General features: G+C 52.6%; 1 protein-coding gene across 1 annotated transcript in view; it reads right to left on the reverse strand.

The window, feature by feature from the left end:
• Nucleotides 1-13,130, reverse strand: part of Col16a1 (collagen type XVI alpha 1 chain) — a 55,402-nt gene that overhangs the window by 31,116 nt on the left and 11,156 nt on the right. The window contains exons 14-38 of the mRNA XM_042685197.1: nucleotides 13,019-13,060; nucleotides 12,889-12,933; nucleotides 12,754-12,789; nucleotides 12,367-12,429; nucleotides 12,010-12,054; nucleotides 11,836-11,931; nucleotides 11,648-11,686; nucleotides 11,247-11,291; nucleotides 11,041-11,076; nucleotides 10,460-10,570; nucleotides 9,989-10,024; nucleotides 9,148-9,183; nucleotides 8,961-9,071; nucleotides 8,762-8,806; nucleotides 6,229-6,264; nucleotides 6,052-6,096; nucleotides 5,657-5,788; nucleotides 4,936-4,971; nucleotides 4,622-4,729; nucleotides 4,237-4,359; nucleotides 4,069-4,122; nucleotides 3,805-3,846; nucleotides 3,255-3,290; nucleotides 3,114-3,167; nucleotides 2,402-2,470 (exon numbers count right to left, since the gene is read on the reverse strand). Coding sequence (XP_042541131.1) covers nucleotides 2,402-2,470; nucleotides 3,114-3,167; nucleotides 3,255-3,290; nucleotides 3,805-3,846; nucleotides 4,069-4,122; nucleotides 4,237-4,359; nucleotides 4,622-4,729; nucleotides 4,936-4,971; nucleotides 5,657-5,788; nucleotides 6,052-6,096; nucleotides 6,229-6,264; nucleotides 8,762-8,806; nucleotides 8,961-9,071; nucleotides 9,148-9,183; nucleotides 9,989-10,024; nucleotides 10,460-10,570; nucleotides 11,041-11,076; nucleotides 11,247-11,291; nucleotides 11,648-11,686; nucleotides 11,836-11,931; nucleotides 12,010-12,054; nucleotides 12,367-12,429; nucleotides 12,754-12,789; nucleotides 12,889-12,933; nucleotides 13,019-13,060 — 1,521 coding nt within the window. The remainder of the gene's footprint in view (nucleotides 1-2,401; nucleotides 2,471-3,113; nucleotides 3,168-3,254; nucleotides 3,291-3,804; nucleotides 3,847-4,068; nucleotides 4,123-4,236; nucleotides 4,360-4,621; nucleotides 4,730-4,935; nucleotides 4,972-5,656; nucleotides 5,789-6,051; nucleotides 6,097-6,228; nucleotides 6,265-8,761; nucleotides 8,807-8,960; nucleotides 9,072-9,147; nucleotides 9,184-9,988; nucleotides 10,025-10,459; nucleotides 10,571-11,040; nucleotides 11,077-11,246; nucleotides 11,292-11,647; nucleotides 11,687-11,835; nucleotides 11,932-12,009; nucleotides 12,055-12,366; nucleotides 12,430-12,753; nucleotides 12,790-12,888; nucleotides 12,934-13,018; nucleotides 13,061-13,130) is intronic.

A 13,130-nucleotide genomic window follows, 5' to 3' on the forward strand; every position in this document is an offset into this window, starting at 1 on the left:
ATGAGAGAGAGCTCAGAGTTGGTGGGTGAGGCTGGACAGCAGCCAGCCGTCAGGCCTGCCTCAGAGACAAACAGAAGCAGTGTTCGGTCCATCGGTGCCCACCTCTAGAGGAGAGGTGCTGAGAGGAGGACGGGGAGCAAGACCAGGTTGCTTGGGCACCACACTGGACCAAGAACCCATCAGAGAACTGAGTAGAGTCCCCACTTTCAGCCAAGGCAGGACAGGGTTTCAGTTTACAGCCGAGGAAACTGAAGATTGAAGTCCAGCACTGGTAGTTTATACCTGTAATCCAAACCACTCAGGAGGCTAAAACCTGGAGGATGGTGATACAAAGCCACTCCCAGCAGAAAAGGCTTCAAGATTCCATCTCTAAAGGCTAGAGGCATGGCTCAAGAGGTAGAGCGCCAGCCACAAGCCAGCAAGCAAGCCAAGCAAAAGCATGAGGCCCTGAGTCCAAGTCCCAGTCCCAGTCCCAGACATCAAGAAATCTCAATTACAGCACAGCTCTATCGAGATCTGTTGTGCCCAAAGTCCCTGCTCTCCCTTCTTTCCCTTTGATGTGTGCTACCCATTCGGTCTATCACAAAAGTCACCTCCCACACCCAGCCAGGAAGAAGGAATTTCAGCTCCTATTTTACCAACGAGGAATTGGAGCCTTTGCAATGCTGTTATTTGCCTGAAGTCACACACTAGTGAAAGTGGGGCGCTCTTGGGAGGTGGAACAGCTACAGAAAAGTTGTGAATCTGCTCAGACCCACAGATGCCAGCCTGGCACACAGCAGGCTGGGGACAGCTGCTTTCTGGGAGACCCTCCACTTTTGTATCTGGGACCCAAGTGATCTCTAGCACCAGCCCCTCACCTCTGCCTTTATCCTGGCTGTCCCTGGGATAATCCTACTCTGTTGGACAATGCAGACTGACTCAGCAGGGCCCTGGGCAAATCCCTGGCCCCCTCTGGGCTTTGGTATCCCCTCTCTCAGGAGAAACCTATCTGTGGTTCCCAAAATGGGGACAAAAATTTCTCACAAGGGGGATCCACAAAGATAGGTGAGGATACATTTACTGGGCTATTTTCAACATGACCAAAAGCGCAAGGAAAATTATACACTTGCCCACGACCCAGCATGGCACAGGCTGGCTGAAAGGTAGCATTTCTTTGATTTAGGCTAAAATTATATCATCTTGTAAAATTCGAGTGGGTTCATGTGGTGTAGAAGCTGGGTATTAGACAGGTCTTTGATGACTAAAACGAGAAAATGCACTTATTATTACTTAATCTATGCAATTTGCTCAATAGCCCAGCCTTGGGCCTGAAGGAATATTGTCTTGGGCCACGTCTTCCTGTCACTAGTGGATGTTTGGGGCCTGCTGCACTGGTTTAACAAGGCGCTCAGAGGGTCCCAGGTTTGAAGGGGTGGGGAGCATGGGAGACAGGCTTCAAGCCTTTGGCTCCACCCCTCAATTTCTAGCCTTTAGTTTCCTCATCTGTGAAAAGATAATAATAGCAGTTCCCTGACCCGGTTGTTGTAAGGATGAAGCTGGTTTCTGTGTGTTCAGCATGGTCCCTCAGCAAGGCCACTGTGCAAAAAAAATAAAAATAAATAAAAACAATGGGGACTGTGTTCTTTCTCTGTAAAAGCTAAAAGTCCATCTCCAAGGGAAAGAGAATGGCATGGGCTAACTACCGGACAGAAGAGTCAGAGGGGCAGTGGAATCACGTACTGCATCACGTTTAGGTGGGAGGACCATCTAGCTCTCTGTAGCTCAGTGGGTGACTAGAGCTGAAGGCTCTGAACACAAAGAAGAGATGAGAAAGCAGAAATGCTAATCACCCCCATTTGATCAGTACTTATTGTATACATGCATTGAAATATCACACTGTACTGTATAAATGTGTATTGTTACATGCTAACTAAAAAGAAAAGTTATAAAAAGAAAGGTTTTCAAAAGAATAGAGGAGAAGCCAGTTGCTCATGGCTCACACCTCTTATCCTGGTGACTCAGGAGGCTGAGACTTGAAAATCAATGCTTGAAGCCAGGCAGGGCTGATAAATCTGAGAGACTCTTATCTCCAATTAACCAGCAAAAAAAGAAGCTGAGGGCAGAAGCATGGTTCAAGTGATGAAGTGTCAGCCATAAGTAAAAAAAGCCAAGCAAGAGTGCGAAGACCTGAATTCAAGCCCAGTACTGGAAGTGATGGTGAGGATTAGAGAAGGAAAAAAAATGGCATTGACCTGTGTTCTCATTTAAGGGCTCTGGGCCTCCCCTGCCACCCGTGCCTCTTCCTTCCTTGAGGCTGGCTGGTGGAGACTTCTCTCCTCCACTCCAGGATGCTGGGACAGACAAGGTCAGTGCTGTGTTCTTTTCCTAGCAGCATCCCCAACACAGACAAGACTCTTACCGGAGGCCCAGAGATGCTGGCACCAGTAGGTCCCATGGGTCCAGTGGCTCCTTTCATTCCCGGAGGTCCCTGGGGAAAGGGCACCAGAGTTATGGGGTAAGACTTGGAAGTCAGCACTATCCAGCAGTGACGCACATCTCTCAGGGTTTCAGACAGGCTGCTGACAGGTAACACTGAGCCCTGTGTCTCATATGTAAGTTGCAGGACACTGAAAAGCCCTACAGGAGCCAGGCATGGGGACTACCCTGCCGGGCTAACCTGGCAGAAATCAGGAGGATTGTGGTGCCAGGGTAGCCTGGGCAAAAGTTTGCAAGATCTCTTTTCCATGAATAGCTGGGTACAGTAGCACACCGCTGTCATTCCAGTACAGAGGAACATTGAGGTTCCAGGCCAGCCTTGGGAGGTTAAAAGGGTGGGGAGTTCATGAGACTCCATCTGTGTAGAAGAAGCTGGGTGTGGTGGCACATGCCTGCCATCCCAGCTACTCTGGGAAGCATAAAATAGGAGGATCATCATCTGGGGGGGGGGGCCCAGGCAAAAAGCAAGACCCTGTCTCAAACTAACCAAGGAAAAAAAAAGGGGGGGGGGTGGAGGCATGCCTCAGTGATATAGCACTTGTCTAGAAAGCATGAAGCCCTGGTTTCAAACCACAGAGCTACCAAAACAAAACAACATCCTTGAAGGCCTGATGCCTATGGAGGCAGAGGCTCACCTGAGCACCCTTCTCTCCTGTGCGGCCAGGTGGTCCCTGAGGCCCTGGAGGTCCCTGCAGATGAAAGCACAGTTAATCCCGTATCCTAGACTGACTCTTTCCCCTGCCAGCTGCTGCCAAGGCCAAGTCACACATACATACCTGAACTCCAGGCAAGCCCTGCACTCCAGGCTCCCCCTGCGAGTCAGAGAGAGCTGAGTGAGGCACAGGAGCCACAGCCAACCCCCTGGCCCCACTCCCACTGGTTTGGGGTGAGGCATCGGCCAGCCCAAACTCAGGGACGCTCCCCAAGAATATCCTGAGGGAGGGTCAGTGAGATGAGGATCAAAGCCAAACCCAGGGGGCTGGGAAGGTGGCTCAGAGGTAGAGCGCTTGCCTTGCATGCCTGAGGCCCTGGGTTCGATTCCTCAGCACCACATAAGCAAAAAGAAAAAAGCCGGAAGTGGCGCTGTGACTCAAGTGGTAGAGCGCTAGCCTTGAGCTGAAGAGCTGAGGGACAGCGCCCAGGCCCAGAGTTCAGGCCCCACGACTGGATCCAAAAAAAAGCCAAACCCAGGACTGCTAAGTTAACAACACATTGTCAGAACTGTGCGCAGGGGCATGGTAGGAGGCGGGGGGTGGGGGGGGGGGGGGCGGGTGCCATGTAGTTTGGAAAGTGAGTAGGAAAGCAAAAGTAAGGCAGAAGACTCACCTGTGGCCCCTGCGCTCCCCTTCCTGGAGGCCCTGGCTCTCCCTGAAGAGGCAGAAGAACAATCCCTAGCTCAAGATTCACAACCTGCCCTTCGCCTTGCTCCCAGCTCCTCCTCAACCTCCTTGGCCCCCTCAGCCTCAGCCATCTCTGTTTCCCCGGCTCCGTACCTGCCTCCATTCCCCACTCCAGGCCCCAGCCCCATGTGCCTCCCACCCTCACTGATGTGTACCCACAGATGGGTGCTCCCAGGCCCTGCTCACACACCTGTGTGCCCTTCAGCCCTGGAGGACCTTGAACTCCCGGGAGACCAGGCTGTCCCTAAAAAGCACACAAAGGAGCCATGAACTCTGTACAGGGGGAAAGGAAGGGCAGGAGGTAGAGAAGGCGAAACCCAGGCAGGGAGGGACCAGAGGGCAGAGAACTGGAACTTACAGGTTTGCCAGGCCGGCCCACACCTTCAGGACCTTGCTCTCCTTTGGGGCCTGGCTTCCCAGGTAGTCCAGCCATGTCGGTCAGCGCCCCCTGCAGGTTGGGACAGGCGGTGCAGCCATCACCCTATGGTCAGAAATGGATGCATCAAGGAGCCAGTGAGCCAGGGCTGGTAGCCAAGTCAGGAGGTGTTACAGAGAACACCTCCTTCTTCTGCCCTCCCACTAGTCTGGGGAGTCAAAACAGGCCCCTGACAGGCCAAGCTGCAAAGAGGAGCTGCGGGGGGGGGGGGGGGGGGGGGAGGACAGTCACTGCAATCCTTCCCCTTGGAAGCTCTCTGCCTGCTTTCTTTTTGCCTGTATAATAAACATCCTCCCTCCTGACTGACCTTTTCTCCTTTAGGCCCCATGGGGCCCCGAATACCAGGCTCTCCTGACAGCCCAGGCTGCCCCGTGGTGCCTGGGGTTCCAGGGTCTCCAGGACTCCCGGCATCACCCTGTAAGGAGTAGAGTTCAAGGAGAGTACGGATGACCCAGCTTGGGGCAGGCCATCCCTAGAGCTCTCACAAGGGCTGAGGACTGGGAAAGGGGGGGGGGGGGAGTGAGGGGGAAACAGGTACAAGCCAATCAGGACGAGGAGGCCAGGTGGCATTCTAGAGGAGCGGGAGCCCACTCACTCACATGCCCATAGAGGTTCTCTTACCTTCTGTCCCTTCAGTCCACGCTCTCCGGCCTTGCCCTGAGAAGAACATACTCCCAGTACCCATTCACTCAAACTGGACACCCTTGAGCACCCACCCCTCTGTTATCCCCCACCCCCCACCTGCCCCCAGGGATGCTACAGAAAACTAACAGATAACAATCTTTGCCCTCTTGTGAGTGAAGAGACTTGAGCCAGATGGTGAGACCTGGCAAATTATCTCATCTGGCCATAATGCCTCAGTTTCTCTATCTGTCAGATGGGGATGATAAAATAGGGTGGGCTCATGCCCTAGAGGGTTCTGGTGAGAGTAGATAAACTAGTATATGGGAAGCAGCCCGTGGCTCAGTGCACTGCTCTTGAGGCTGGTGCTGTCTGTCAGTGTTAAAGCAGTAACAGTGATACCCACAGCCCGGAGACTTCTGAGGTCTATCGTTTGCTGTTCAGTGCTCTGCACACACATCATGACTAAGCTTTATCACAGCCCATGAACAAGACGTAGAGATAAAGACACAAAAATAATTTACTAAAATACCGAGCTGGGATTAGAACCAAGTCTGTCTGGTCTGAAGCCAGTGTGCCTCTGCCTGCTCCGCCATGACGTCACGGGGAAAGGGCGGAGGCATCAGGGCTCTCCCACTGGTGTCAGACACATAGACCTCTCCACACACTCCAATTGGCCCTTTGCTCAGGACCCTTCCATCTCCAGAGGCCAAGGACTCACCTGCTTTCCAGGCAGGCCAAAGCCTGGAGGTCCAGGCTCCCCCTTCTCTCCCACTGGCCCGGGCAAGTGCACCACATGACTGTCTCCATCCTGAGTCCTGGACAGGGCTGAGCATGGCTCACAAGGCTCCCCCTACCGAGCAAGGACAGTGAGTTCGGGGGCTCCAAGGGATCTAAGGAGACCTTGGGTTGCAGCTAGATCTGACATAGCCCATCAAGGGGTCTCTCAGGAGAGACTGTAGGGGTACAGAGGAGTGAAGATTGGGGCCTGGTTGTGATGCCATGCCAGGGAGTTGGACTTCACCCTACAGGCAGTCTACAATGCAGTAAGACCTACCAAGAGGGTCTGACTCAGAGGTGTGCCCCCCACTGTATGTGGGGGATGCCCAGACTCACCTTTGCCCCTTTGATGCCTGCTGGTCCTACTTGCCCTGGTGGCCCCTACATGAGAAGAAGCCATATGTGATGTCCAGCACAGCCTGGGCCATGCAGAGGCACAGCCCAGGCCTATCTGTTTCCCACTAGTGGGCAATCTTCACCTTCCCAAGCTTCTGCCATCCAAAGCATGCTTACCGGGCTGCCAGCTGGACCTGCCTCCCCGAAATTACCCTGTGGGCCAAGCACATAACATACAGTCAAAGTGGGGCTGGGGGCAGAGGTGCCAGAGCAAGCCCACATCCCAAACTATAAAAGCAGCCCCTTGGGCTAGGAGTACTTGTTCATGCCTGGGATCCCGGCTACTCAAGAGGCAGAGATCGGAAGATCTTCCTATAAGGTCAGACCAGGAAACAAAATTTAACAAGACCCTATTTCCACCAATAATCTAGGTATGATGCTTTGTCTCTATAATCCCAGCTACATAAGAGGATCAAAATCTAGGTCAGCTTTGACCTGCAAGACCCTATCTGAAAAGTAACTGAAGCCAAAAGGGCTGGAGCTGTGGTTCATGTGGTAGAGTGCTTTCCTAGTCTTAGCACAAGGCCCTGAGTTCAAACCCCAGTACCACCAAAAAAAAAGCCCTTTTAGTGTGTTTAGACTGTCCTCTTATTACCTGGCCAGGGAAACTGAGGCTCAGAAAGAAAGAGGGACTTCCACAAGGTCCCCAATGGGACTCTGTGGCCAGCTTCAGGTTAGACTGTTTCTACTCTCAGCTTTAATTCATAGCATCCCTGCTCCACCCCAGCACACGGAGATCATTCATTCATTCATCCAACAGTCATTCATTGTATGCCCTGGGCACTAGGGATGGGATATGAACGGCACAGATATAAATGCTTCATAGTGCTTGCACACTAGACCTTTTTAGATAATAACTATAAATGGTAGCAAGGTGCAGGTGGCTCGTGCCTGTAGCCCTAGTTACTCAGGAGGCTGAGATCTAATGATTATAGCTTGAAGCCAGCCTGGGCAGGAAAATTTATGAGACATTTATCTCCAGTTAACCATCAAAACGCCAGAAGTGGAGCTATGGTTCAAGTGGTAGAGTGCTAGTCTTGAACAAAAAAAGCTAAGGGACAGTGCTCAGGCCCCAAGTTGATACACAGTGCTCAGGCCCCAAGTTGATACACAGTGCTCAGGCCCCAAGTTGATACACAGTACTGGCAAAAAAAAAAAAAAAAAAGACCCCTTAAATGGTGATGAGTGATGAAGGAAAGAAGGCAGCTAGACAGAAGAAGAGAGCCCACTTTAGACAAGGTAGCCAGAGCAGTGAGGACTACAATGAGAATGATCAGAGCGAGGCCAGCCAGTGAAGGCCTAAGTGGACACTGGGGAGGGAAGAGGTTCTAGATGTTTCTAGTGGCAGCCACCTGGGTAGCGTCCAGGAGATGAGAACTATTGTGTCCTATCCAGAGCAGAAGGAGAGCCAGGATGACCACAGCATAGAAAAGTAGGAGGGGGAGGAAGGGGGAGGGAGAGAGAGGGAAAAAGAGGGAGAGGAGAGACAGAGAGAGAGAGAGAGAGAGAGAGAGAGAAACAGATGAATCTGGAAAGGAAGGTCCTCCAGGGTGAGGCTCAGCCGGAGTGTGGCACAAAGTCAAGTCCCAGAAGGATTGTAAGCAGGGCATAATGTAATCTGAGCTCTGTTTTATGAAGCCACATTAGCTACTGGATGATAAATGGGCTGGTGAAGGGCCGCAGGCAGGCCGGAAGAGGCTGCTGCCACCCAGGTGAGAGACTAAGCTGTTGGCCATGCAGGTGGGGAGAGAAAGCAGGAACGGAGAGAGATGTGATTGGCAGGATCATTAGGACTTGCCACTGGGATGGATGGGAGGGAAGAGGGTTGGGCAGGGGAGAAGTCAAAGATGACCCCAGATTTATTTGGAGGACCTGTGTTTATGCCATTTGCTGAGATGATTTAAAAAAGAAAAAAAAAAGGGAAGCAGGTGCAGGGTCGGGGCGCAAAAGCTTCATTTGAGAAATGCCAAGTTCGGCTTGCCAGTTAGAACTGAGCCTGAACATGTGCAGCTCAGTGTGTCTCACACTGGGGGCACTCGCCTGTGCGCACAGAACCCCTCATTTGAGTAACACTCCATTACAAGTTCAATGCTGTCATTTGTCTCTAATGCAATCATAAATACAAATGTTAACACGGGCACCGAAATTGAGTGACCCGCTTGAGCAGTGGAGATTATAGACTCTGGAGCCAGACTTCCTGGGCTCAAATCCCAACACCCATGTGGCTTTGGACAATGTCACTTGGCCTTTCTATGCCTCCTTTTCCTCATCCTCAAAATGGGAATAACAGGGCGTACCCACCCCATAAGGTTTGGGAAGGATAAAATAAGTTAATACATGTGCAAGTCTTGGAACCATGCCTGGCACATAATAAGCAGAAAAGAAGTGTTAAATATTATTTTACTATAAGGTAGTCTTAAATGTGCTTAATCGTTTTAGATTATCATTAAATTAAAAATACAACGCTAAAGAATTCTCTTGGAGAATATGCAGGCTCTTGGAAATAAATTCTTTGACTCCAGTCGGCAAAACATTGATGAAACCATTTCTCTGTGAATTTACAGCCTGATCTCTGCCCCATCTACCACCCTCTCCCCCACCTCCCTTGCCAAGAAGCCCTGGTGTCTTTCACATCCAACCTGGGTCTCACCTTCTCTCCTTTCAGCCCTCTTGGGCCCGGGACCCCAGCTTTTCCCTAGTGATGGGAGGGAAAAAAGACAGTATCATGGCTTCTATCCCTCCAAGCCCCCCGGCCCCAGTGTCTCACTATCCAATCAGAGGACCTGCCTCTGCTCCCTTCCCTGAGACTAGGAACCTGAAGGCCCAGGAAGCAAGAGCAGATCACTCACTGGAAGGCCAGGTAAGCCCAAGCCAGGGGAGCCCACATCTCCGTTGGCCCCTGTAGATGGTCCAAGATGCTGGGCTCCTACAGCTATGCTGCAGGACAGGCAGGGCTCTCCCTGGGGAAGGAAGAGAGGTGATCAGAAAGGCTCCCAGGTAGGCAGAGGGGATGACCTGAGCACAGCGGGACCTCACCTTCTCTCCTTTGAGGCCTTGGATGCCAGGATCTCCCTGCAGGGAAAAATAGTATGTGGGCTAAGACTAGAGGTATTGGGGTACCCCAAAGTCTCTGGTCATATATTAGGACCATATATTAGGAGTTTCAAGACCAATACCCCAGTAGTAGGGTTCATGAACCCAAATAAGATAGATAGATAGAGAGAGAGAGAGAGAGAGAGAGAGAGAGAGAGAGAGAGAGAGAGAGTTGTTATTGATCATGGGGCTTGAATTCTGGGCCTGGGCATTGTCCCTCAGCTCTTTAGCTCAAGGCTAACTCTCTATCACTTGAGCCACAGCGCCACTTTCAGTTTTCTGGTGGTTTATTGGAGATAAGAGTCTCACGAATTTTCCTGCCCAGACTGGCTTTGAACCTTGATGCTCAAATCTCAGTCTCCTAAGTAGCTAGGATTACAGGCGTGAGCCACCAGTGCCCGGCATGAACCCATATTAAAAAAGAAAAAAAGAAAAGAAAAAGGAGCTACTCAGGAGGCTGAGATATGAGGACCAAGGTTTAAAGATTTTCCAAGGGAAAAAAGACTCTTATCTCCAATTAACTAGCAAAAAGCCTGAAGTAGAGGTATGGCAGTAGTATGCCAGCCATGAGCAAAAACACTAAGCAAGAGCGTGAAACCCAGAGGTCAAGCTCTATTACTGGTATGTGTGTATGTGTGTGTGTACACATGCGTGCATGTACACACACACACACACACACACACACACACACACACACACACACACACACACACACACACACACACACACACACACAGACTAAATTACTCCAAAAATTACTCCAATGGAAAGTTCCAGTACGTACCCGATCACCTTTCAGTCCAACAGTTCCCAGGCCTTCCTGAAAGAGAGAATCTGTGAGGGAGTGGGGTGGGGCATCAAGCACAAGACCCCAACTCAGACCTGACTTCCTTCCCTCACCTCACTTCCAGCCCACCAAGCCTAGGCACAGCTTCACTCATAATAAGGGATGGTTTCACCTGTTAGTCCAAAAAGGCATCCTCAAGCCTCTCAAACAGCCCTGGCTAGTTGCCATGGAGACTTGGAATGACACTCTAGCATAGCCTTATTCTCTATGGTTCAGATCCCTTACTGCCTAGACCCTCTGCAGTGTCAGAAAGAAGTACTCTTCCCAATTCTTCTCCAAGATCATACCCCCAGGATATGTGTAAGGTGTGTGTGTGTGTGTGTGTGTGTGTGTGTGTGTGTGTGTGTGTGTGTGTGTGTGTGTGTGTGTGTAAGGAGTGTCCCTCAGAGGCCACCCCCGTGCACTCACCCTGGCTGGTGCAGGATCACCCGGTTCCCCCTTAGGCCCTGGCTTTCCAGGGAGTCCCACGAAGTTCTGGAACCCTTCAGGCAGTGTTGGACAGACTTCACAGGGGTCACCCTAGCAGGAGAAGAGACCACGAGACCCCAAGTGGGACTGAGAGCTTGGGAAGGCCGGGAGCCTCCTGCCCATCTGAGCTATAAACACTGGGTGTATGGCTGGCACTCTGTCCCCACCATCGGAGTGGGCAGCAGGAATGTCCCTAGGGCTTCCTGGCCAGTCTCCTCATCCATGCAATTCCTGGACATCAGGAAAATGCATCTTCACCACCAGCCATCGGAAAGGAACAGACAGATACAAAAACTGAGAGAAGAGAGAAGCTAACGGAGCTGCCACAGTCACAAACCATGTGTGATGCAGAAGCAGATTCTAAGTCCAAAGCAGGCTCTTCCTCTCCCCATTCCACACGACTTAGAGAAGGGGTAAGGGTCACCCAAGGAAGGCCCAGGCCCCAAATGCCAGGACCTTATTCTGTATCTGCACAGAGGGCCTTCTGTCCCCACCCCAGAACAACCAGACCTGGGACTCACCTTCTCTCCCTTTGTCCCTGGTACCCCTGGCTTCCCCTGTTGGAGAAGAAACAGGGCATTAGTGCCAGGGCAGAAGGACCCATGTTCCAAGGGAGGGATATAACACCTAGCCCTTTTCCCCCTGAAAGCCCTTGGACTGCAGACCCCAAAATAGTGGGCAGTGACCTCAACACCCCCCTCCCTGTCTTCCCCTACGGGTTACTCACAGGCTTCCCGCCAGGGCCTTCCTTTCCTGGAATCCCAGAGCTGCCCTGTGGTCAGAGAAAGGTTTATGAGGGAGACTACAGCCAGTGTGACCTCAGCCTACAAGGCCCTTCCTCACCCCATCTCTGGACAGCAGGGCCACCTCTGCCAAACCTCCCACCTCTGGCCCACTTCCTCAGTAAATCTTCCCTATCTGGTGCCTGTCCATCTCCACATCTAGCCTGTATTTGTATAACAGATAGGCAGGCAAACAGGCAGACATGTTCAAGGGCTTTCTGTTCAGCTATCCAAAGCCCCTCACCCCCCCCCCCATCTCTGAGCCTCCTCAGCTACACCTCCCCTCCTGCACCTCATCCCTCCAACCAGCGGGCTCCCACACATGCCCACTCTAGCCTGTGCTTACCTTGTCTCCCTTAGGTCCTGGCGGGCCACCTGGCTCTCCCTGCAGGCAGAACAGGGTGGATGGAAGGACTGGAAGTTTTGCAGGGGCTCTGACCCTCCTCCTCCACAGGCTCCTGGGGCTGGGCCTCATCCCACCCCCAGCTCTGGCTGGGAGAGGGGGTCTCAGGAAAGGACAGCAAGGGTACTCACTGGGGTCCCAGGTAATCCTATTCCGGGAGGCCCGGGGAGACCAGGGGGCCCAGGCTCTCCTGCCAGTCCTTCAGGCCCCACAAAGCCAGGGTCTCCCTGACACAGACAAAAGTGGATGTCACGGTGCAGCCACCCCGGCCTCACCATACCCCCACCTCCAGATCCACAACTCACTTTCTGCCCTTTGGGCCCAATGACGCAGATCTCTCCAGGCCTGCCCTGTGGGGAAGGGCACAATGGATAGGGGTGACCAGAGGCCTGGCCTCTGCCCCACTGGGACAGTTATGTCCCCCTTTTCCCACTTCACTGTCCCTGTCCCAAACCAGACCACATCCCAGGACCCTAAGGCCATCAAATGTCCAGACTCCTGGGTTCAAGCCTTTCTCTGCAGCCCCCTCCCCTCACCCTGGCTGTGCTAAGACACAGTTGCTCCCCTCCCTGGGCAAGAGGACGGAGCTAAATTCTCTGGATAAATCCCAGCATTCAAGGTCCTGGGCTGGGGGCTGGGGAGAAGGGTCCCCAGCACCTTACATCTCGGCCCGGCTTTCCCGGCAAGCCCTTGAGGCCTCCATCACCCTTCTCGCCTTTCTGGCCCTGGGAAAGGAAGAGGCAAAGTGACTCATGGAGGGAAACAACTGGAAGAAACAGGGGAGCTATCTTCCAGATCCTTGCTTCTCATGATACAGCTTTCACAAGAGGGCAGACAACAAGAAGAACTTCTGAACCAGGCCACTCACTAGACATGGTGAGTGTGTTTGGACAAGGCAAGTATCTGGGAGGAATGGGGGAGGATTTGGCCACTCTGCCCCCTGACACCATTGCCCAGGGAGGCTTCGGACCCCTCCCTTGCATAGACCCTTCACAGGCCTATGGGACCTGTGGACCCTATCACCACCCACTTCAAATCCAGCTGTTTACCTTTTGGCCTGTTGAGCCTGGGAGTCCTGATGGTCCCTGAGATGAGGAGAGAACACAAAAGAAGGGATGAGGAAGGAGAATGAGGCTGGGCCTAGACCCCTGCACCACCCTTGCACTTTTCCTGGTCTCACTCACCACGCCCCCTGCCTCTCCCTTCTCTCCTTTGGGGCCTTCTGCACACTGAACAAGGAAATAAAAGATGTTGAGAGGAGCCCAAGGCTGGCCCCATCTTCACCCTGAAGCAGGCCTCTCCTGCAGGTCTTACCTGAAGTGGAGCATCCTGGGAGATTCGAACACAGTCATTGCCCTGTGGGTAAGGAACAAGGGTTAGGGCTGGGGGCTGGACCTGCTGTGTGGAGGTCCAGAAGCTTCCACAC

The sequence above is a fragment of the Dipodomys spectabilis genome, unplaced genomic scaffold (genome assembly GCF_019054845.1).
Source record: "Dipodomys spectabilis isolate Male_0828 unplaced genomic scaffold, ASM1905484v1 ptg000002l, whole genome shotgun sequence".
Lineage (NCBI taxonomy): Eukaryota > Metazoa > Chordata > Mammalia > Rodentia > Heteromyidae > Dipodomys > Dipodomys spectabilis.